Genomic DNA, 25000 nt, shown 5'->3' with positions numbered 1-25000 from the left:
GAATAGGACGGAGGGCAGGTCGTCGGCCTCGCGGTTCGTCCTCCAGGGGTTAACACGACGAAACCAAAAATAAACACAAGGATCACGTCACATCAGTGCTCCCTGCAGCTGGAGGCGATCCACCTTTTCTAAGCGCTGTATGTGCCCAAAATGTTTTTCATTGTAATATATATAGCAGTGTTTTTACTTTCATCGAGCAGGTTTTGTATTTGTCCAAGTTTGTCTGATTGTAGGCTCAATATCGCAAAAGGTTGAAAGGCTTTTGGGTGACAGGATATTTTTGCCCTGCACTTTTTGACCCCTCATTGCTTCAGAGACCAAGAGAGAAATTCAAGTAATTGAGAAATCTGATATCATTGCATTTGCGCCTGCGCCCTCTGGAAAAAATACAAACTAGTTTTGTATTTTCAATTTTCTTGAACTGGGATCCAGAGTCCGGACCGGGTAGCAACCAGTTTTATATAGTTACATATACTTCGTTACATGTATTGAAGTAATCTTTTGAAGTTAACAAGGAAATAAGCAATATCATTACTGAGTATAACTGTATAATTGTGCAATATTGTCAGAAAAAAATACAAGACATAGAGCAAGTTTGTGTTGTTTCACCCGGAAAACTAAAATTATTTTTTCACAATTGAGTGGAAAAAAATAAAAAATAAAAATAAATAAATAAATAAATAAATAAATAAATAAATGAATAAATAAATAAATAAAATCCCAAAAATGTCCCAGAGTCGAGATGTAATTTTGAGCAGCAGGGGTCAGTAGGGTTAAAACCCGAGCTGGAAGCCACTTGGAAACCAGTTGGCGCCGTGGTGGAATTCTATCGATATCTAACATATTAAAGCAGATTTAAATCCAGGTAACCGGTACTGCCTTCATACTTCCTCGCTTCTCCCAACGACTCCTTTCCATCAAAGTTTTCCCCCGAGGGTCCTTTTGGAAAGCTCTGTGGAGAAGCCCAACCCTGAATCCTAAAGCTCCAAACGTTCCTTTTTTTTTTTTTTTTTTTTTAATCTGTAACAACACAGAGTATATTCAGTTTGGAAACCTGTGGAAACACTCAGGCGAATGCGTGGAATGTTCCAGTGCGGCCTCTGACAAGAGATGGATGGATGGAGAGAGGGAGAGAGAGAGGAGGAGAGAGAGAGATGGAGAGAGAGGGAGAGAGAGAGAGAGAGAGAGAGAGAGAGATGGAGAGAGAGAGAGAGAGAGAGAGAGAGGGAGAGAGAGAGAGAGAGAGAGAGAGAGAGAGATGGAGAGAGAGAGAGAGAGAGAGAGAGAGAGAGAGAGAGAGAGAGAGAGAGACCTCTGCCTGGATGATAACGTTGCTTCTGTTCCTTCTCCTTTCACCCAATCCGTCTGATTACACACACACACACACACACACACACACACACACACTATACCTCCCAGAGCACCAGATCCCTTCGGCTTTCCAAACTCGCCCAGGGAGGGTCGTGGTGTTCGGGGCCGGGACGTTTTTCTGAGTTTTGGAAGCTGTCGACTGAACATCAGCCATAACCAAAACCAAAACCCGTCAGATGCTTTAATGCTAATTCTGAGACGTTGGAGCTGCTCGGAGCTGGTCGGGAACTCAATATCAAGACCAGAGAGGAGAATGTGGTGCAGCCCGGCCGATGTGAAGAACCTTTTTCAGAACAACGATTCATAACCAATGTATGACAGTTTAGAGCCCTGAGGGAGACTCATTTTTAAAAGGTCCTCTGATTTGGAGAGACAGCCCTGGTGAAGACTCCCACAAAGCAGCAGCCGGCGTCTGAAACCCAAACCTGGACCATTCATCTCCAAAAAAAAAAAAAAAAAAACCTCTCAAACTGCTGCGCTCCTCTGCCAATGATCTGGTTCCTTGCTGTAATAAGCAGGAAGGGACGTCTGATTATGATGGATGTGGACTGGGCCAGGTGTGTGTTTTGATGGTGAATAATGGTGAAGAAATGAGTAACGGTGCCTCGTATTCGAACTTCACCGCTACAGCTGCAGCCTTTGTAATCTAGATCAGCGGCTCCCAACCTGTTTTTGCTCCCAGACACCCTCTGAATGAAAACCTCATTCAATCTAAGAGAGGCCGCCTCTCTTTAAACGATGCAGTGCCTTTCTTTTCCATGTCAGTGTACTTATCAGTGGTTCGTGGTAAATTTTCTCTGGATTTGGTGCCATTTTCATGGTAGAGGGAGCTTTAGGGCATACAATATGTCCACATCACCACAACCACCAGCAGTTCGTGCTGCAGTAGCTCTTCTGTGGGATCGGACCAGATGGACTAGACTAGGCTCCCCGCCCGCATCATTGAGCCTTGGATGCCCATGACCCTGTCGCCGGTTCACCGGTCGTCCTTCCTTGTACCACTTTTGGTAGGTACTAACCACTGCATAGCGGGAACACCCCACAAGACCTGTCGTTCTGGAGATGCTTTGACCCAGTCGTCCAGCCATCACAATTTAACTCTCGTCAAAGTGCTGCTTCCAACACATCAACTTCAACAACTGTTTGGTGTACATTACAATATAAGGGCAGTTTTGGAGACGGGGTTGAATCTAAATTAGGACTAAGCTAATCCTACTTTAGTTATTTACAGAATTTAAAAATGCCTTTCTGAGACGGCTGCTTGATGTGGGATGGATTTGTTCTCGACTAGGAAGTTCAAGACTAACGTGATAAAGGACGAGTCAGCTCCTCCTGTCTGGTCTTGGTGCTGGGCTCAGTCCAGGCCGTCCATTTCCTCTATTGTCAAAGTCGACCTGGAGGCCACATCCATTAATCTTAAAGTTTAATTTAAGATTCACTTCCACCTAGATAAGCTCTAATCTTCCTTCTGGAAATCAGATTTTTTTTTTTTACTAAAACAAGGGCAAGTCTGAGACTAGTTTAAGAGTGGCTGAGAAAGGCCTTTTACTCGGACCACATTAAAAGTGTGATTTAGACCTAAACTGTGTCCGCGTAAAAAACACCCCATTTGACTCAGTTCAATTTTCACCGCACAAGTGGGGTTTGTGTCGCAAAATCTATATTTTCTTAGCTTGCCTACAGCCTAAACATGGCCGTAACAGGAGGCGAGTGTCCTGCGACTATGATAAGGCTGAAATACTGTCCAAATTGTTTTCCCGTTTCCAGTAGCTGGCGATCCCCAGCGCTGATGAATCGCGGTTCAGATCCATCGCTCCGAGGATGTCGTGAAGCGTTTATGGCCCTCCATTATTCCCCCTCTTCGCCCCGGCCCCGCGGTCCGGCCCCGGGGCTCTGCGTCGACCCCGGCGTGATGGATCACCCCTACAAATCCGGGGCGGGTTTTCAAGGATGCTCTCAGAAATATCTCCCAGGGTTCAACTGCTCGGCGTCCAGACTCTATCCTCTATCTGCTCCAGAGGGATTTATCGACTCTGCGGACAGGGATCGCAGCCTCGCGCCACTTGGACGACGACTTTTGCTGTCGTGATGAATCACATCGCTATGAGGCTGTTTTATTTTTTAAATTTATTTTTCTTTTGCATTGCAGTTGTGTAACAGATGGCTTCGGTCAAAACAAGGGTGTTTTCCTAAATCAGCTCTGGAGAGATGCAGCCTCTCCTGTCAGTATTTAACCATCGGCTCACGTTACACTTAAAACGATGCTGACGCAGACGCTGTCGTGTCAGAATTCACAAATCAGTGTAATGGAATCCACAAATCTGTATTTTGATTTTGAAAAGCAAAAACACAAATGGATATATAAATCTCTCAACCCACAGAGAAAGGTGAATTTATTTATTTAAATCACATTTGTGAGTTGTGACACAGAATTCCTTCCATAGTCTTTCAGCTTATCAGCTTTTTGGCCGTCATGCAATCGTTTGCTGGGGCGGGATTTGCTTCCTAAATGGTTGTTTAATGACATCTCCCATATTATTATTTTGCAATAATCAGACATCTCAGGATTTCACACAAATACTTAACCTTCAGAAACAATGCAGCTATCTCTTAAACCCGTCCTTCAGTGTTTAGGTTTGCAGCTGCCTTTCTCGTTGATGAATTCCCCGTACTATCTCTTATCTCCGACAAGTAGGTTTCTCAAGCTATGGGTCAGGACCTTGAAATGGGGTCACTCTCTGCTGTTCCTCACGCATAAGTATTTCAGACATGGTTTTGGTTTTGGTTTTGGTTATGAAGTTTGTCCAACTCAGATCAGGTCCTGTCTAGGCTACATCAGAAGGATGTCTAATGCCGACTGTTGACCAGCAACCGACATGAAGTACTTCCTGCACAATTGAGTTTGAAATTCAATGCTGGAAAAGAAAAATAATAATAATCGTGGAGTGTCTGGTGCTTATCAAAAGCTGCTTCAAATTTAATATCCCCTACAAACTGTTATAACAGGCTGTATTTCAATATACTATCAATATCCTGATAAGAGACTAGACTTGGATTTTTGTTATTGTAACTTGATGATATAGTTGAATAATGTCCTTAAGGAGTATTACAGTAAAATTATGAACTTTCTGCACTATATTGACTGTTATAGCTGTTCTAATCAATGGTCATAATATCCACATTTCTAATGATTTTTTTCGTCAAAAGTTTCTTGTGCGTAAATTACTAATAGTCATGGCCCTAAAAAATGTAAAATAATTGAAAGCAAGATATTCATCAACAATAATGTGACATTTCATATTGATATCACCCAAAGCCAACTTCAGCCAATGGCCTTCTGTCATTTTATTCATTATTCATTATTATTAATTAATTAATTAGTTTGTTCTTTTTTTGGTTTTATTATTAATAATAATAATAATAATAATAATAATAATAATCGTTATTAATATTCGTTATTAATAATTGTTATTAATAATAATATTAATATTTATTTTTGTATGATTCTTTTCATTATTATTATTATTATTATTATTATTATTATCATCCAACCACTGGTGGGTGATTTATGGTTTGGTTCTAAGTCACAGCTTGCTCACCAGGCTGCTGTCAAGGTTGAAGGATGTGCTGTGGTCTGAACCTGGGAACCTCAGTGTTTTCAGGAGGGGGGTCCAGCAGCTGCTGGGTGGCAAGAAGAAGCAGAGGAATGTAGGTGCACGGGAACATGTTTTCCTACTTTGATTCCCAGCTCATCTGCCTTGATACTGGCAGGGGAGGCTTTATTGCCTTGTTCTGTACAATAGCCGCTCATGACCACTGGTAAGCATCGACGAGACGATGGAAAAGCATTGTGGGTTTTCAATTTACCTCCTGAGTAAGGAACAAAAAGTCCGAGATACACATGCCGAAGTAGTCAGAATCGAAAGTATCTCAAAATGCAGAGTATTTTTAAATATCCAGATCCAAGCTCTGATCATCTTTAGTATATGACAGGATTTAGTTGCGTCAGTATAGATAGAGCTTTCAGGTGTTTCTTTGTGTGTATGTGTTGTTTCTTTACATATTGCACATGTTGCAGGATTAAGGATGTTCATCACTCTTATTTAGACTTTTTCATTGTCTTTCATTGTTGCATTGTTTTTGCTGTATTCTCACTGTTTAACTTGAATCAAGTTGTTCTTACTTAAAGAAAGAAAATCCTTTTTGATAATCAATTAAAATCCAGTAATGTTAACATGTTTGTTCTTTAGATGCTTTCAATTTAATAATGTTATGCTTGGGAACTCAGGAACTCACATCAGGGAGTGGAGTAACTCGATCCCCCTCCAGTGACAACGCAACCAGACGGCCAGACACATTGAAAATCACAGTGTCGCCAAACCACAAAACTCAAGACGGCCACTGTGAATATACGTTGCGGAGATGAATGTCTGCATTTTTCTCATACCAGTGATTAAAAAGGGTTATTGAATTCTGGATACGATCGCATTCAAGCTCCGAGCTCAATGCAGAAACACAGCCACCGCCAAGTCCTGAAACCGAGAGGAACGTTCAGGCCCTTCTCAAGATGAATGGGTCCAATGCATCACATTAGCAGAGGTGAAAACGCCCCTGGAGCTCAAATCTATACCGTATGTAATCAGCATGCCTGACGTCAAACACCGAAGAAAGAAATTACGTTTATAAGGGAATGAGAAAAATAAAAAGCCTAATGTGACACAAATTTGGCAAAGCTTGACCCTAGACCAGTGAATGGGCGATTTGTCCAGGAAGCTTCTCTTCCGCTGTGATTTAGAGGCTCGCACCGTATGTTTCCACAGAGAAGACTTGTATTAAAACACATCTATTCAGCGTCTCCCACAACGGCAGAAGCTGGGACAGAGCCCATATTCATGCCCCCGCAGTAGGAATGTCCATCTGGGTCCAGTTTGTCTCATGGTGTCACGCCTGAGGTTGTGATCCTCCAGCGTCCCTGTGGTCCGGAGGGAGAAAGGTGCATGTCACGTTCTCCTGACGTCGCTGGCAGGAATCCGGACCGCACGGGTCGCTGAATGTTGCTTTTCTCCTCTGGTTCCTGCTCCCTCTCTTTCTCCTAACTGCTCTCTTTCTTTTCCCTGTCATGTGCCAAATGATGACCGTATGCCGAGCAGCTGTCGGGCAGTTTTAGACGTTGGTGGACAACCAACATTGGACTCAATCTGATCCCTTTGTCTCATATCGCTCTGGTTTTAGCTGCAGAGGCAGGCTTGCAAGCTAACTCTGCAAAGATTAGGAATCATGACGCCGGTATTTATGACTTTGTTTTGGTAATGAAGTAAGTCTAATCCTCAGATGACAGTACGTCTTTACTAGGCTGTATACCGCCGAGACTATTGACCATCAACGTGAATTTCAACAACGTGAGCAAAGCTTCTGTGTCCGTCTCAGGTCTTTACTTCCAGCAAAGTTGGTTTTAAAACCCAATTCATGAAAAGTCAAATATATTCATAGTGGAGTGTCTGGTACCGTTCAACAGCTGCTTCAAATCACTTACCAACACTGTAACTTACTGATTCAGCCTTTACAGCCTCTGCCCACCGCCCAGTTTGTTTTACGGTTTGTGGGCTGCTGAAAATATTTGGACTCTTAACAAAAGACGAGATGCCGAACTTCGAGTCCCGCACAGTAATAGCAGGCTCAGCAATATAATGGTGATATCGTGATTTGAGACAAGAAAACTGCTGATCGTGCGCCAGGTGGCCATTAAGACAACGTTAGACGTTGGTCGAAGACCGACACCGGACTCAAGCTGTAGAGGTGTGCTTACAAGCTAATTCTTCAAAGGTTGAGAATCATGATGCAACCCACATTAAGCCCCGCTCTTCCGCATTTCTTCCAAGGATAATTTTCTGTGCCCCCCCCCCCCCCCCCCCCCCTCCCTTTTCCAATTGTTGTAGGCTGTCCATCATGGTTGCAGCCAGACAGAGCTCACACCACTGGCTAGTGGTGCTGGGATTGTAAATCAGGACTATGAATCAGATAATAAATTAGGACGATAAGAATATTTGCCAGAATGGCCAAAGATTGGGACAAAGATTGTCCTCGGACTCATCTGGCTGGAGTCAGTTTGATCTGTTCACACTTAAGGACTTTCTGGTGAAAGGAGTGCAAACAGGCTGAAGAGAGACTGTCTGTCAATATGCCGTGTGTTTTGCTGTTATTGCGACATATTAAATCTCTCCCAACCATCATTCGACGATGATCTCTCTCACAAGTCCTTTCTCACGGTTTCTCCGCTTTAAAGATTAGATGGGGCCGTAAAACTGTTCTGTCAATGTAAAGCTGCTTTCACACTTTGTAACCCTGAAATTATCCGCACATTACAAGGAGAAGCTGTATGTCTGAATGCAAATGTCCGAATCAGTTGGACTGGACATGAAAACAGACTTTACCCAGCCAGCTCCCAAGTACAAAGTCTGCATAATGTCCGATTGAGCGGTGTGGTGTGGTGTGGTGATGGTGTGGTTTGAGCAGCCACACCTGTCCTGGGTCTTGGTGATTGGGGCCCACAATCAGTGTGGCTGCATACCCGTTGCTCGTTGATTGGTTTAGCAAGCAACAAGTAAAACCCCCATCCCCACACTCACTCAGGAGAGGAGCCCTGTCATGACACGTGTCCATCTCCTGCTGGGCTAATTCCACCAAGCCCACTCTCTACACTAAACTTGTCTTTTATACTCCATCATCTGTGTCCCCGGGCAGAAGCCCCTGAAAATGCCACTCGAGTGGCATGTGGCAGGCGGAACTGCCACAAGCGGTATGTGTAAACAGAGCAGGTAATTGTCCGGAGAATTCACAGCGTGGGCGTGACGTCATCAACACGCCCACTTGCAAAGGGTGGAGAAGGGTCGTTTACCTTCATGCAGAACTTTGTGCACGGAGCAGAGCTGCTGCCTACTCCTTTCTGCTTTCCTTTATATTACTTTCCACTCTTTTGTTTATATTGTGGATACACCCAAATGTATGGAGTATCAATGCAAAAAAAGGCCCAATTACTGATAAGTCGACAGCCTTGTCCACCATCATGGGTGTGCTGTAAAACGCTGCAGCGTCACTGCGTCATTACGTCACATTATGTCACGCTCTACCCAGGCTCCACCCCTCGCCTAAACCAAACTTAGTATTTCCATTCGGTGTGAACATGTCAATTTCCGCTTTTGCTCTACATGTGTGAAAGGGCAACTCCTGACAATGTCCGAACCTGATTATCCAGACATTGTCCAGAGTTCATGTGTGAACGCAGCTTAAGCCTGAAAAGCCCATTGACACTACAACTGGGATAAAGCAATATCCATTGGTGTGGTCCGTTGGCATGAATGTCAGCAACAATCCCATCAAACAGACACCTGCCAAGCTTCAGTGCACTAGGAACTCCTGTGATTCCAAAAAATCCGGGGTTGGAGATGAAGGTTTTGTGTTCAGCTTCAGTTTATTTTCAGGCCTGTACTCCCAGTTTGCGCGTGTGTTTCTACTTGGTGGTGAGTTATTTTGGTTTTCATCTCTGAAAAAAAAGTGAGTTACTTAAACTCTGGACTGGAGTCTGTTCCATGGTCACACATGAAGACTCTCTAGTCTCTCTCTCTATCTCTCTCTCTCTGTCTCTCTTGAGTAAATGGGTCTTCCGCCAATCAAATTTTGAGTCAGGAATGTTACATCTTTTGTTTGCATTTTTGGGACCTACATGAAGGTCAAAAGAAGGAGACCTAGACCAACAGCTCGTATGGTTAAGTCATTCCAAGTGCCACCCCCACCCCGGGGCCCTTCTGATTGGAATTATTCTCCTTTTTAACCCCCGTTACAGGTGATCCCTGCGAAATGTCTCCGGTCTTCCACGCGAAAAGGGTCAAAGCGATCAGAGCTCAGAGCGTTTAGCCACGGAGGAGCGTGGCGCTCGTACTAAACTCATCCGTCCTCCGTCGAAACACAGCAGGAGAGAGGCTGGAGAGAAATAAATGAGTTGGACTGGAGGAGGATCGGGGAAGAAAACGAGGAGGATAAGGGCGAAAGCGACGCGGCGTCAGAAGGCAATCAAAGCGGTTCGGAAATAAATGAAGTGAGAAATACATGTTTTCTTAAACCAAAGTGTTTTATTCATCACCCTTAAAGGAAGGAAGGGAGGGGTGGAGGCGCACTGGAGAGCTCCGGGAGATTCTAGTCTGTAGAGCAGAGCAAGGCATGGACAACACTCAACATAAACATTTAAATGTTTATATTGTGTGTGTCTGTGTGCGCGTGTGTCTCCATCGCAGACAGTTTGCAGGACACACACATCGAGAATTTAGGAGATGTTATCGTTCTCTCTCCCTCCCTTCTCGTCTTATCTCTCCGCTCTTGGCCGAGAAACATCGCTTTGCCCGTCTCGTTTTTTGGGGTTTTTTTTTTTCTCCAACACAACGGGCACAAGGAAATCTGCCACGTCCAGACCAGAAACTCCTGCAGGCAGGTATATATTCATGTATAAGTACAACTCTGTCTTACCCCTTTGAAAGATAAGAGCAGGCTGGATAAGATAAAATGCAACCGGTCGCCATCGAGCCCCGAGGGAACCTTTCACTTGGCAGATGTTGCGATGAAAGCATCACATTTGGAAGACTGGCGGCTTTGCCCATTTGGCGTCTCTTGGACGGCCATTTTGAACATGTGGTGACTCACCTGGATCCCGGATCCGGCGCCACGCGGCGGCGGCGGCGGCAGCAGAAGTGTGATCCTGACCCTGTTGAAAAAGCAACAACTATCAGAACGTCACTGTATTCAGTGACTTGCGTCTCCATGTTTATTTCCCTCGACCTTGTTCCTCCGTCTGCTGCCGGATCTGTTTCCAAACGAGAAGAACGAGACATTTTCACCTCCGAATTATCTTAGACTAGGTGACTTTTAAACTGGAATGGAGTGGAATATACAATAAGCTGTGAGCAGGAAGGATGGGGAATTATGATTAATAATATTTATTGATGAGAATTATTGTATGCCTATCATATACAGTGTATTGGTCTACTATAACCTCACATGGGGTTCAATTTAGTTTTATTGTACCACTGCTCATATATTCGACATTTTCTATTATTTATTTATATTTCAGTTTCTATTTTTACAATTGATATTATTGTTTTTTTGGGGATTTTTTTTTTTTACGCTATATTGGATATTTATACTTTTAAATTGTATGCCGAATTGTCTATATTGGGGGTCTACTATCAAATTACATTTTGCTTTATTGAATGTGTTTGGGTTGTATTTTTTTTTTTACTATTGCTCAAAATTTAGGAAATTATTTTATTAAATATTTATATTTTTTCAATCTATTCTATTTATTCAGTATGTTATATTATTCACAATTTTTTTTTAGTTTTGTTTTGTTTTGTTTGTTGGCATTTCATTTGTATATTTGCCTATTTTCGATTTTCTTTCTGTTTTTATGCCAAATGTCTGTAGATTAATAACATTTGATTGATTCTTTTCAACATAATTAACATTTTTTTTCGAATGGCTGATGCGGGTTGATCTAGCATTTAGAAGCCGGGGCCTTCAATGTTTTTGCTTTCGTTAACCAATATTCATGTCCATTTACGCCCCCCCCCCCTCCAAAAAAAAACAAAACATAGGGTTGCCATGACGCTGAAACAACAGTGTCAAAGCACAGCGTCAAAGTCAAATAAACACACTTTGCTGTGCTACCTGACTTCACTGGAAAAACAAACACTTCCCAACCCCAAATGAATTATGGGATACGTTATACCCTGATTCGGTTTCCGCCACAAAGTAGTTCTGCTGCTGCTCGAGTTTATGTTGGAGAGGTGAAGTTACCATGAAGTACGACACTGTCCTCACACATCAGTGTAGTTTGGATGTGGAGATACTGTCATTACAGGTTTTCACTTTTATTTACTGATCCAACGGGAGGAAGGAGTTCTGTATCACAGCTCACAATTATATATAATAAAATCAACAAACCTTTAAATGAAAAAAATAAATAGATATGCAAAAGAAATATTGCATAATTTATACGTGATAAAATATATTTTTCATCTTCAAATGGTTGATTCACTTGTAGATCGTTTTGGATTATTATTATTTTTTGATTGTGACATTAATTTCTGGACTGGGAGGTGAATGTTTGTTTTTGTTTCTGGTTTTTTTTTCGCATTCAAAAATTTTGATACAGATGTGTGAATTCCCTTTTTGGGAAATTGACATTAAAGTTGCAACTGTCAATCATTAATCCAACAGACAGTTCTATTATTTGAAGGCGGAAAAACAACCCAAACGACTCAAAACTCCCGCCCAGAACTTCAACCAATCTCTTTTTTAATCCTCCATGTTTTTCATGTTAAGGAAATCTAATATGACAGAAAACGTTTCCAGATAAATTCCAGTGGTTTCACAATGAAGTTTGTGGTTTTTTTAGGCGTGTCTAATGTAACCAGTCTGAAGGGATTGTGCAAAGAATGAAAGAAACATTGGGAATAAACGCTGAACTCACAGCAGGACCAGTGTGTGGTAAGAATCAGAAGAACCGTCTGGGTTGCGTGGATGGGGACCAGAGCTATTACTCATGGGACTGATCGTCAGTTCATGCATTCCAGTTGAAATGTTCTGCATTCACGCCTGAAAAGACAGAGGAACTGACGATGCCGCGCTTTCGTCATCCCCCGTGGGTATATATTGCAGCTCGACTTCCGCTTCCTCCTCTTTTCGCTGCTGGCGCCTGGGAAGGGCACCGTACCGCAGCGCAGTCATAGATCTAGTGCCTCCTCAGGGAAGGCGTTCCCTATTGCAGGGACTGCCAGGGACGCGGTGGTGATCACCCGAAGGAGGTTCACGTAATAACGTACCCCCCCACTGGCGTGTCCGCCCCAGACATGTGAGTGGACGTGTGAGGAAAATTGCTTATGGGATACTTTCTGTAACACCTGCATACTCAGTTGCGCCAAACACTACGTGTGGCAGCGCAGACCTAGTAACGTCCAACGTGTAATAGCCCACGCACGTGTGTGAGGGTGGGGAGCTCCAAGATGCTGCCCGACATATATCCTCCACCAACGCCCCCCTGAAGAGGGCCCAAGAGCAGGACACTCCTCTGGGGGAGTGTGTGCGGAGGCCCTTGTGGGGTCTCTAATGACACGCTTCTGAAGGGCAAGTCTAGGAACAATCTTGCGTCTGCCGTGTGTAGGTGCTCGAACGAAGGCCTTGACAGAGCCCGCAAGCCCACTAATAAGTCCCAAGAAAGGAATCGGGACGCCCAGGCTGGGCACAGGCGTCGCACGCCCTCCATAAAGCCCGCAAGACATGCGGAAATGCCGCCAGATAGACCTTTAGTCTAACGGCTGCTTTCCCCTCAGCAAACAGTTCCTGCAGGAACAGCAATATTGGCGTTTCCCCGCTGTTCACACGACTGGGCAACACTACACCATCTCAGTGTGTACTGGGAGCGGGTAGAGGGTACCCTGACGCTCTGTTTAGTGTCAACCACCTCATTTGAGAGGCCCAAAGCTAGGAGCCTCTCCCTCTCAGACAACACGCAGCGAAGGCCCCATTACCCCGGGCGCAGGTGCCAAATCGTTCCGCGCGCGGACTAGAGCTCGCCGGAGGACGAGCTCCCACAAGGGGCCCACACTCATGTCGCACAGATCGACAAACCACGGGTGGCTGGGCCAATTAGGGGCCACCAGGTTTTCCTCCCGCACCCTGTCCAGCACCGGCTGAACGAGTGCCCCAGGGGGAAGAGCGTGGAGCGGCGCCACGGGTAGCTCAACACACCCATGCCCAACAGTGGCTGGTCGCCCCGCAGGCAGAACCATAACGTGCACTACGTCATGTCTCGCGGTGCCAACAGGTCCACCTCCGCCCGGACAAACCCCCTCCAGGTCTCCGCCATCACCTGTGGGTGCAGGCGTCAGTCTGCCGTTATCAGAACAAGATGACGCAGAACAGACCGTTTATCCGACAGTTCCCATCTAATCAGGGCGTTTCTGTCCTCCCTCTTGTCACGTCTATTCCCTCTCCTCTCCTCCCTCTCCACCCCCACTCCCAATCCTCCCTCTCCCCCCTCGGCTCTCCTCTCCTCCCTCTGTTTTACATCTCCTCCCTCCACCCCCTCCTCCCCTCTCCTCTCCTCCTCCTCTCCTCCCCTCCCTCTTTATTCCTCCCCACTCTCTCCTCTCCCTTCCCGCCTCTCCTTCTCTTTGCCTCCCTCCCCCCCCCCCACCTCTCCTCCCGCTCCTCCCCCACCCCCCTTCTTTCTTCTCCTCCCTATCCCCCCTCTCTCCTCCCTGGTGTTATTTCAAAGTAAAGTCCAAGTTGGGGTTAGATCCACTTCTCTTTTGTGTGATGTGGTTGATATCTGGTGAAGTCGACCGAGACAGTGTCTGTGTGTGTGTGTGTGTGTGTGTGTGTGTGTGTGTGTGTGTGTGTGTGTGTGTGTGTGTGTGTGTGTGTGTGTGTGTGTGTGTGTGTGTGTGTGTGTGTGTGTGTGTGTGTGTGTGTGTGTGTGTGTGTGGGTGGGTGTGTTGAAACAGCAGAGTGATTTAAAACCAAATAAAACATTCACACATGGAGCCAGAGCTGATTATCCAGTTGATACATCACACACACACACACACACACACACACACACACACACACACACACACACACGCACACACACACACACACACACAGACATGAACACACATATTTACAGACACACATACAAAAAAATTTATATACACACATACACACAGACATACCGATATGAACACACACACACACCTCAGATACAGACTGACATTAACAACCACAGACACACACACACACACACACACACACACACACACTGGCCCAGGTCGAAGATCCCGCTGAACAAAGGCAGAGCTGTGACTTATTGAGAGGAAAGTTAAGGTTGTGACCTTTCCTCATTGACCCATCACAAGTGATCAGCATCAGCACTTATCAATCACAAGTGATCAGCATCAGCATCAGGATAGGAAATGGTAATTGATCATTTAGCCAATGAGCCCAAAGAAATGTAATGTTAGTTAATGCAGTTTTGGAAAACAGCCCATTTTGGAACAGGATGGGTTAAGAGGAATGTTAGTATGTGTAGAAGGCGTAATCGGAGTGGTATTTTAAGCAAATTCAAAAGCGTGTTATGGGGACCTCAGAGACCTATATTAAGTAATTGTAACTGTAATTCTTAGTTTTGTTTATTTGATCTTTGAATTAAGTCACAGAGCAATACAGAGATATGTATTACAATAAGAGTTTTGCTCTTTACATTTAAGTGTTGGAGGCAGATGATCCATGGCGACCCCTAACAGGAGCAGCCCAAAGAAGAATATATTCCTGTTATTATTCTTGTTAACAATGTTAATAACAACAATATGAAACAGAACAATATACATGTATATATATGTTTGTATTATATATACAGTATATGCTGTATGTACAGCATGCAACAGGGTAAAGAGTATTTTGCCCTGATTTGATTTAGACAAACATAGCCTGAATGAGTCCAATCATTTTAATTGGTAATATATTACAATATTTTGTTTGTCTTAACATCTATTCACGGGCGGATTCCTTTGGCGGTAGAATTTTGTGCTTAGTTTGCTCTGATAAATCAACTAACCGCTTTGAGATGGATGTTTTTCAGCTTTCTCCTCCTTCACGGCTCTGAAAATTGGACCGAGTTGAGTTTGTTTTGTTTTTTTTGGGGTTTTTTTTCCCCGGATGAGAAGCTCATTATAGGGATCAGAACCATGTGGGGTCGGCATACACTGCTGCGTTTCAGCTCTGTTGGAATGCCGATCACCAAATTAAGAAACTCAATAGGGTGGAACGCCTGTTTGTAGATGGATCATCTGACCGTTAATCGGCCCCTCAAGAAGTTACCCCCGGGTAAAACATTTACATTTTGTATTGTGTTTTTGTATTACCCCTCACTTGTTTGTTTGTTTGTTGCCTTTATTTGTTTGTGGAAATCCCATTGAGAACACATTCTCATCCCTCTACGAGGGTTCCCTGAACACAATGCAACTCAAATAAAACCAGAAAGGGGAAAATCAGACAATGAAAGGTTCTCAAAATACAGGGTACAAAATTCAGTCGACTTGCAGCTGCAGATACAGTATCAACTATAATATACATCATCGGGGCTCAAAACAGTGGTAATTGCAGTACTAACGACATCCTTTGAAAGATTTGTGATTCTGAAGTGTCTCTAGATTTCCAGAACTAGTGGGCAAGTATCATGGCTCGCAGAGTAGCAGGGTAGCGAGTTTGCAGGGTAGTAGGGTAGCAGGGTACAGGGTAGCAAGTTACAGGGCAGCAGGGTACTGGGTAACAGGTTTATAGGGTAGCAGGGTACAGGGTAGCAGGGTAGCAGGGTACAGGGTAGCAAGGTACAGGGCAGCAGGGTACTGGGTAACAGGTTTACAGGGTAGCAGGGTACTGGGTAACAGGTTTACAGCGTAGCAGGGTACAGGATAGCAGGGTACAGGGTAACAGGTTTGCAGGGTAGCAGGGTACAGGGTAGCAGGGTACTAGGTATCAGGTTTACAGGGTAGCAGGGTAGAGGGCAGCAGGGTACTGGGTAACAAGTTTAGAGGGTAGCAGGGTACAAGGCAGCAGTGTACTGGGTAACAGGTTTACAGAGTAGTAGGGTAGAGGGCAGCAGGGTACTGGGTAACAGGTTTACAGGGTAGTAGGGTAGAGGGCAGCAGGGTACTGGGTAACAGGTTTACAGGGTAGTAGGGTAGAGGGCAGCAGGGTACTGGGTAACAGGTTTACAGGGTAGTAGGGTAGAGGGCAGCAGGATACTGGGTTACAGGTTTACACGGGAGTAGAGTACAGGGCAGCAGGGCACAAGCTACAGGGTGGCAGGATTGAGGGTAGCAGGTTACAGAAACCTTTTTTAATGAATGGTTATTTAAAGGCTGTAGACATAATACAGAGTGATAAAACCTCCCGTCCTTGCTGTTGGAACTAATCCTAAACCTATTGTTCCAGATCTGAGGAACGGCTCGGCGGTGTACTGGCAGGGCGGGCCCAGTGGGGGGTACCAGGCCCTGCTGCTGGACGAGGACCGGGGCTGGATCCTGGTAGGAGGGAAGGACCACGTCTACCTGCTGAGGTCCGACAGCGTGGACCTGCCCATGCGCACGGTACGACCCCAGGGTTAGGGGTCAGAGGTTCGATACCCAAGAACAAGGCACTAACACCGGCTGGATCTGGGCTTCCTATTCCTGACAGCTAGGCAATAACACCGCCAGGGTCAGGTGTTCGATTCCCCAGAGCAAGCTAATAACTCTGCCAGAGTTAGGGTTTCTATTCACTGGAGCAAGGCACTAACACTGCCGGGGTTCAGGGTTCGATTCCCTAGAGCAAGGCAATGGAAACAAGGAATGTGAATCATGTCAAGTCAGAGTGTACGTTCAGCCTTATTTTTTGTGATGCCGTTAATGGAATATTTATAACTCTATATTAATAACTGTATCATGACTAACTATAATGAATAACTCTGTAGTTGTCTTGTGGTTCATCCCTGCCCCCATGTTTTAATGTGTGTCTCTGTTCCTCAGATCCACTGGCCGGCGGCTCAAGACGATGTAGAGCACTGCAGACAGGCAGGGAACAGCCTGGAGGTGCGACTGTCTGAAACATCATTCAAATGAAATACTTTTGTCAATAAGGACCTATAATAGTAATCCTTACAGTGTTGTGTATGACTTGTAATGATAACGTTTTTTGTTTGTTGGTTTGTTTGTTTGTTTGTTTGCAGACGGACTGTGCGAACTTCGTGCGCCTCCTGCAGCCCTTCAACAAAACCCATGTGTATGCGTGTGGAACCGGAGCGTACAACCCGCAGTGCACCTACATCCACCTGGGCACCAACGCAGAGGTATGCTGGACAACGCCACAGTCCCATGAGGGAGTCGTCAGAATGTGACGCTGGTGCAAAAAAAGTGTTATCTGACAATGTTTTGACAAAGTTATTACTTTTACTCTTTTCTACCGTTACTCTTCCTTGTCTCTATCTCAGCGATTCCCAACCTCTTGCAAGTGGACCGCCAAATCATGGGCGAAACACATCGTTTTTATTGAAAAAAATAAATACTCAATTATTAATTACAAAAATCCTTCATGGTATTTTTTCTTTAAAACCTTCAAAAAGGCATCATCACTGATTGATAGGAACTCATGTTAGGGCGCACTACGTCCAAGCCGGACCATGATCCACGTGCACCTGTAAAGAACTTGAGGTGATTTTCAAAATGGATGCTTGGCGAGCATCGGGCACACAGGAAAGAAAAGAAGCCATTGGCACATCATCCACAAGCCAAGTCCCGGACAGACGGGACCCCCAAGCCAGTCCACCTCATCTCATTGTCTGATAACTCAGTCAGACGCAGGATCGATGAGACGGCAGAGAATGTGTCACAACGGCCGATGGCGAGCGTACGAGAGGGTGGTTTTTATGGAAAAGGGAGACGCGGGGCCAGGCGAGTTGACCGCTCCCACTTTGACTCGTTTGAGAATCCGTCGTATTTTTTGACAAAGGAAAAAATGCGGCTTCCCGTCACCGTGATCGATCACGTCAAAGAGCGCCTGCAGTGGTTTGAGGACCAAAGCACCCGACAAACTTTTGGCTTCACGTTGCTTCTGAGTATCCCGATCGGTCGGACAGAGCTGTTGCGATTTCTGGCGCCTTCACCTGACGACTTATCTCCGGCACTTTTGAGATGTTCAAGTGGGCCGCGAGTCCGAAGTGGTTGGGAACCGCTGCTCCATCTCCCTCTACTCTACCTCTACTCTACCCCTACTCTTCTCTACTTTTACTGTACCTCCCGCTACTCTATTCTACCTCTACTTTACTCTGCTCTACACAACCTGTACTCTACTTCTACCCCAGGCTACCTCTTATCTACCTCTTCCCCTCTATAGTCTACCTCTAGTTAGAATACTACTCAAAACTGTACTCAACGTGTCACCTTGTCCGCTAAAATACTGAATGTAACTCCCTAACTCTCTCTCTCTCTCTCTCTCTCTCTCTCTCTCTCTCTCTCTCTCTCTCTCTCTCTCTCTCTCTCTCCCCAGGAGCCAGTGTTCAGTCTCTCTAACACTGTGGAATCCGGCAGAGGGAAATGTCCCTTCAGTCCCAGAGAGTCGTTCACTGCCAGACTGACCGGTAGGACGCACATACACACACACACACACACACACACACACACACACACACACACACACACACACACACACACACACACACACACACATACGCACACAAACATACACGCACACACACACACCAAAATAATTCTCTCTAAACAAACAAAGGCGCTGTCACCGCTCCGCTCCTCCCTCTGTCTCTACCGTTTGTCATATTCTGACAGTTGGACGACAGTAAAGTGTTGTAGTAGTGCAACCTACACACACACCACACACACACACACACACACACACACACACACACACACACACACACACACACACACACACACCACACACACACACGCACGCACGCGCACGCACGCACACACGCACACACACCACCCACACATACAGTGTCTATTGTTGCTTTTGAAATGCTCCATTCAGCTGCAGTGTGTGTGGTCTGGAAAGCTGCTGAAATCCTGATTCATGTCATCTCTGGTCGCAGGACGACGTCAGGACGGAAACATAAGACTGGGTCCTTTCAGCCCAATCCACTAACACTACAGCCATATATATCTACTAATATCTATACTATGGTAATATACGTATATCTACTAATATCTACACTATAGTAATATACGTATATCTACTAATATCTATACTATGGTAATATATATCCACTAATATCTATACCATGGTAATATATATCTACTACTATCTATACTATGGTAATATATATCTACAAATATTTATACTATGGTAATATACAATATATCTACTATATACTATAATAATATATGTACTAATATCTATATCTACTACTATCTATACTATGGTAATATATATCTACTAATATCTATACTGTACTAATGTCAATATATGATAATATATGTAATTTAATAATATATATCTAATAATATATATCTATAATATACTAATGTCTATATCTGATAATATCTGTATTATAATATAATATATAAAAAATTATAATCATATATATCTACTAATATCTACTACATATATATATATATATATATATATATATATATATATATATATATATATATACTAATATCTACAGTATACTATACGCACAAATCTACTGATAGTGACCGTTGCATTAGAACAAAGTGAATTCAATGTAAAGACCCAAAGGTAATATTTTGGTCCAAAAATATATTTTTTTGCAGTGAGAGCATGTTTCACAAACACACACCCACACACAAGCACACATGCACGCACGCACGCACGCACACTAAGGAAACAAAGATGGTCATTAAATGGTTGCACATGTCTCTGATCAGGGGGATATGAATAATACTAAAATATAGAACTTTAATTTACTGTCATTCAACTCATATGCAGAAGTTGAACGATGCAGAGTGGAGCGATGGCTCACGAGAATATTGAAATAATACTGATATATATATATATAATTATAATAATGGTTATTATATTATCATTATCATTATTATTATTTTTATTATTATATTATTGTGTTTATTTATCCTTGCGGGGAAATTCATTTTCATCAATTTCCATTCTTTCTCTCTTTCTTTCTTTCTTTCTTTCTCTCTCTCTCTCTCTCTCTCTTTCTCTCTCTCTCTCAGATGGAGAGCTCTATGCAGGGACCTCTGTGGACTTCATGGGAGCCAACGCCGCCATCTTCCGTACGTCGGTTGAGGGAGGCAGCCAGCGCTACATCCGCACTGAGGCCTACCAGGACAACTGGCTCCACGGTAGGAAACAGGACTTTTACTTTGAAGGCGTGCTTTTAAAGCTCTATTTATATAGCGCTTTGTAAAAACTGGACGTTGCAAAATAGAAGCGCATGAATTATAACGAATTAACAAAACGTTTCAACAGTGGGAATAAAAACAGACATGAAACTTCAAGCTCGTCTCATGTCTCCAACGAGCGCTTGAAGTTTACACGTAGAGTAAGCAAAGTGTGTGTTTACAAGCACATAAATATACAGGATATTATACCAGTATACCAGTTATGGTATATTGGAATGGTTTATTGTGGTTTATTGTATATTTCCCTTTTTATCTTGTTCGTTCTTTATTTCTAGGTTTATTTTTATTTTTTAATTTATCATTGTGTTTATTGTATTTTGCCATTATTGTATAGTCCGTTGTTTATTTTTACGTTCGGTTTCTTGGTTTATTCTTTACTGTTGGGTTTATTTTTTATTGTTTATTGTTCATTTTAGGGTTTATTGTTCATTTTAGGGTTTATTGTATAAATAAATGTTTTCAATGTTTTGCTTTGATAGGTTTGATAGGTTTATTGCATATTGCAAGTATTTGTATCTAATAACCAAGATAAGCTTATAATTGGAATATGATACTGCTGGTTATGCTGGTTATAGCTGGAGTAAACGTGGTGACTTTTGGCTTTGGAGCAGAGGGAACACTGTTGCCATGGTGACTGGAGCTTCAAACTAACCTCCACTTTAAGTTAATCTGAAATGTGATCATAGTCATGGTCAGTCAAGTCAAGGTATCATTGGAGCAGTTATTTCAAGTAACATGTAAAGATAAGGCCTTAAAATAAGATAAAGATATTATAACATAACATAACACAACACACGTGTCAAACTTAAGGCCCGTGGGCCGAATCAGGCCCGCCACGTCATTTTATGTGGCCCGCAAGAGCTTAAAAGGCATATGATTGTCTTAAAATAAAAGTTTATGCTGTTTTACAGCAAACAGTGACCACAAACTACCTCTCCCACAATGCATGTCAATTTTGTGACCCACAAAATGACGGCATCCTGCTACTAGATTGCAGTGTTTCCATATCGGCGTTTAAGCAGCGGCGTTTATGCTTTAGTTCTAAAGCAGTTTTCTAACAAGTGATGGAGTTGAAAAAGATGTATAAATAATCCCTTAATGTCCAACAAGAGAAAAATTGATGCAGAGGGAAGGCAGTTTAATGAAAGATGGGAAAGCAAATACTTGTTTGTGCTTCAAGGAGAAAAACCGGTACGTCTTCTGTGTTACGAGGCAGTGTCGGCGATGAAGGAATGCAATATACGTCTGCATTTTAACACCAGCGCACTGAGCCAAGTATGCTAAATTTAGCCTCCAGGAAAAGCATAAAAATTGTCCAAGAATTAAAAGGCAGACTTCAATTGCAGCGGAATATGTTTACAAAAGCTACAGCCAAAAATGATGCAGCAGTGAGAACTCGCTTTATTGTGGCTGAAAAAACCGCCCGAGCTTCCAAGTGTTTTTCAGAGGGTGCATCTTTGAAGCGGTGCAGGCTAAAGGCTAAACCAGATACAGACTTTTCAAAAATGTAAACGCTTGTCAAGAAACACCATCGCGGACCGAGTTACGGAACTAGCAGGCGATCTGACAACACAGATCATGAGCTGTTGATGAAAGCACAGACGACCCGGACACAGCGCATCTGTCCAATTTGATAAGAGCCGTGAAGGCAGACTTCACTGTCAGCGAGGGGCTCTTGGATGTAGCTGCCACGCATGGGCAGACGACGGGTAGGGTGAGGCGGTGGAGAGGTTCCGTAAGTAAAACAAAATGACCCCGGGAAATGTCGGTGGAGCTAACTACCGACGGCGCACCTGCAATGTGTGCATCACCTCGTCAACTTCACTCAGAACTTGACCAATACAGCTGTGAACTGAGACAATCCTATTTTGAGTTAATTACATCTGTCACACATGTTCTTAGCAGCCCACAATTATTTGTTGTACCAAAGTTCTGCCCCTCTCTCAGTGACAAAAAAGTTTTGAACAAAGTTGATGTTATAACTTGTGTTTGATGATATTTGTCTTTGGTATTCACTTGAAAAATGTGATCTTTGATTGATGGAGTAATGTGGGTTTTTTAACCTGATAAATTAAAGGAATTTATGTTATGGTAACACAGAGCAATGTGCTTACATATAATTTTACATTCATGTAAATGCATCTACAATATTTGAATAAATAATAATCAAATGCAGAGACTGACTAAGGAGTAGTTACATTTATACAGTGTTACAGTTACGACCGGCAATTGAGGGCAACCATAATGCTGATGTGGCCCGGGCTGAAAATGAGTTTGACACCCCTGACAAAACACGTCCCGCCGTCCTCAGAGCCAGAGTTTGTGGGCTCCGTCTCCGTCCCGGACACCCACAGTCCGGACGACGACAAGCTCTACTTCTTCTTCAAGGAGAAGGCCGTGGAGGCGGGACAGTGGGACCGGAGGGTCTACAGCCGGGTGGCCCGGGTCTGCAAGGTGGGTCTACAGCCGGTTCGTCGTTTTGTTTTGTAAATATTTGAAAATACCATAAGGTATGATTTGACTACTTTTTCAACAACATATTTAAAAATATATATAGTATATATATATATATATATATAGGGCTGTCAATCAATTAAAATATTTATCGCATGATTGTCCATAGTTAATCCCGATTAATCGCAAAGTAATCACACGATTTTTATGTTAAAAATGTACCTTAAAGGGATATGTTTGTCTGATTAATACTCTTATCAACATAGGAGTGGAGAAAAATAACTGCTTTGTGATGTATGCTTATTGGAAATCCATTGACAAACCTGATAAACCTCTTCAATTGTAAATCTTGAACCTAAATCAATGACAACTATTGTCCAGAAATCCTCAAAGGTACTGCCTTGAGCATTTTTTTCCTCAAATGATAACATGACAAACTCAAGCCCAACAGGCAACAACAGAACAGACATATTGACCATATGGACATATTGACCATATGGACATATTGACCTCTTTTACCCTTTTTTCAACTTTGTTTTCACTTTTTAACTTTTTCTATCGCGCACGTCGTGTAGATCTCTTTTTATCCTACGGACATGGCTTTTTCTTATCTGCAAGACGGTGACGGAAACCTTGTTTATTCAAGGCAACAGCTGCTCTCACTCCGAACAATAGGGCACGCCGGAAATGTTTACCCCAGAGGAACGTCCCTGTCCGCCCTGACAGTAGCGAATCCCTGTAAATCCACATTAGCGTCCGGAGTGCTGCCGGTTAGCCATGTTTCTGTGAAACAGTGAGCTACTCTCCCTGTCAGGTGTGTAGATGTGCGTGGGCCTATGTTGGCCTGGGCTCACTTGGCACTCAGGTCCACCCAACTAAGTTTGACCAAAATCGGTTTTGTTACAAAAAATAAAACAAAATATGTACGAAAATAAATAAACATAAACTCGATTTATCGTTGACTTGTTGTGTTTGATTTTGTCTTCTGATTAAAACAGAACCGTTGAAACAAGTTGTAGAAAGTCTCCGTCTTTCGGGAACCTAATTGGTTGTTCCCCCGGTGCCAGCGCTCTCTGGCGTTCAGCCCGACAGCACCTTCAAAGCCTGAGAGAGTTTTTTTCTAACTTTCTCTTCTTTTTTCTTTCTACTTTTGTTTTGTTGCGTTCGTCACGTAGTTCACGTTGTGTTTTGTGCTGTTTATGATCGCTGTCCAAGTTTACTTTGTTTGTTGTGGTCACTGCTGGGCAGCGAGTGTCGGGGCTGGAGCTCACTTGCTGATGTGTGGTGAAGCGATCAGCTGCTCCGTGGAGGAGCTGTTTAATTCGCTTCCGGAATGAGCAGTGCGATGGTGATTTTTCTGGATGTGTATGTTGTTGTTGATTGTTTCACTCTTTAACTGAACCCCCAGCCCCCACTGAACCCCCAGCCCCCACTGAACCTCCAATCCCCACTGAACCGCCAATCCCCATTGAATCCCCACCCCCCCCTGAACTCTCAGTCCCCACTGAACCCCCAGCCCCCATGGAACCTCCAGTCCCAACCTCCCCCCCAGTCCCCACTGAACCCCTAGTCCCAACTGAACCCCTGTCCCAACTGAACCCCCAGTCCAGACTAAACCCCCAATCCCGACTGAATACCCAGCCCCCACTGAACCCCCAGCCCCCATGAATTCTCCACTCACGACTGAACCCCCAATCCCCACTGAACCCCCAGTCCCGACTGAACCTCCAGTCCTGTCTGAACCCCGAGTCGCGACTGAACCCCGAGTCGCGACTGAACCCCGAGTCGCGACTGAACCTTGAATCCCGACTGAACCCTGAGTCCCGACTGAACCCCCAATCCCCCCAGCCCCTGCGCTGAAGTTCCAGTCCCCACTGAAGGATGGAATGTAGGGCTTGTTCCTCCACCGCTTTGCCATCAGCTGAGCCTTAAGCTTAGCACCAGCTCTACAGCCCTGGTAACTGCGCCTAAGTTAAGAGGCAAGCGCAAAGGAGGGGGACTCGCACTCTTCACTAACATCAGGTGGTGCAACCCGGGACATGGAACCGTTAAGGTGACTATCTGCAGCCGCGACACGGAGCTGCTGGCGGTGAGTCTCCCACCATATCACATGTGCAGGGAGTTCTCGCACGCCATTGCTGTTTGTTTGTGTGTACAGCCCTCCACGGGCGCACGCAGAGACGCCATCCACCGCTCCACTATCGTGC

The 25000-nt window shown here is 44.1% G+C and overlaps 1 protein-coding gene across 1 annotated transcript in view; it reads left to right on the top strand.

Annotated features, from left to right (window-relative positions):
• LOC307231060 (semaphorin-3D) overlaps window positions 1-25000 on the top strand; it is a 90352-nt gene that overhangs the window by 45568 nt on the left and 19784 nt on the right. The window contains exons 3-8 of the mRNA XM_080001607.1: window positions 16396-16550; window positions 16968-17030; window positions 17168-17287; window positions 18484-18574; window positions 20151-20279; window positions 22651-22793. Of these exons, the coding sequence (XP_079857733.1) occupies window positions 16396-16550; window positions 16968-17030; window positions 17168-17287; window positions 18484-18574; window positions 20151-20279; window positions 22651-22793 (701 nt within the window). The remainder of the gene's footprint in view (window positions 1-16395; window positions 16551-16967; window positions 17031-17167; window positions 17288-18483; window positions 18575-20150; window positions 20280-22650; window positions 22794-25000) is intronic.

This window comes from Zeus faber (assembly GCF_960531495.2).
Source record: "Zeus faber genome assembly, chromosome: 5".
In the NCBI taxonomy this organism is placed as follows: domain Eukaryota; kingdom Metazoa; phylum Chordata; class Actinopteri; order Zeiformes; family Zeidae; genus Zeus; species Zeus faber.
The sequence above is the reverse complement of the archived record's forward strand: the minus strand, read 5'-3'. Positions and strand labels throughout refer to the sequence as shown.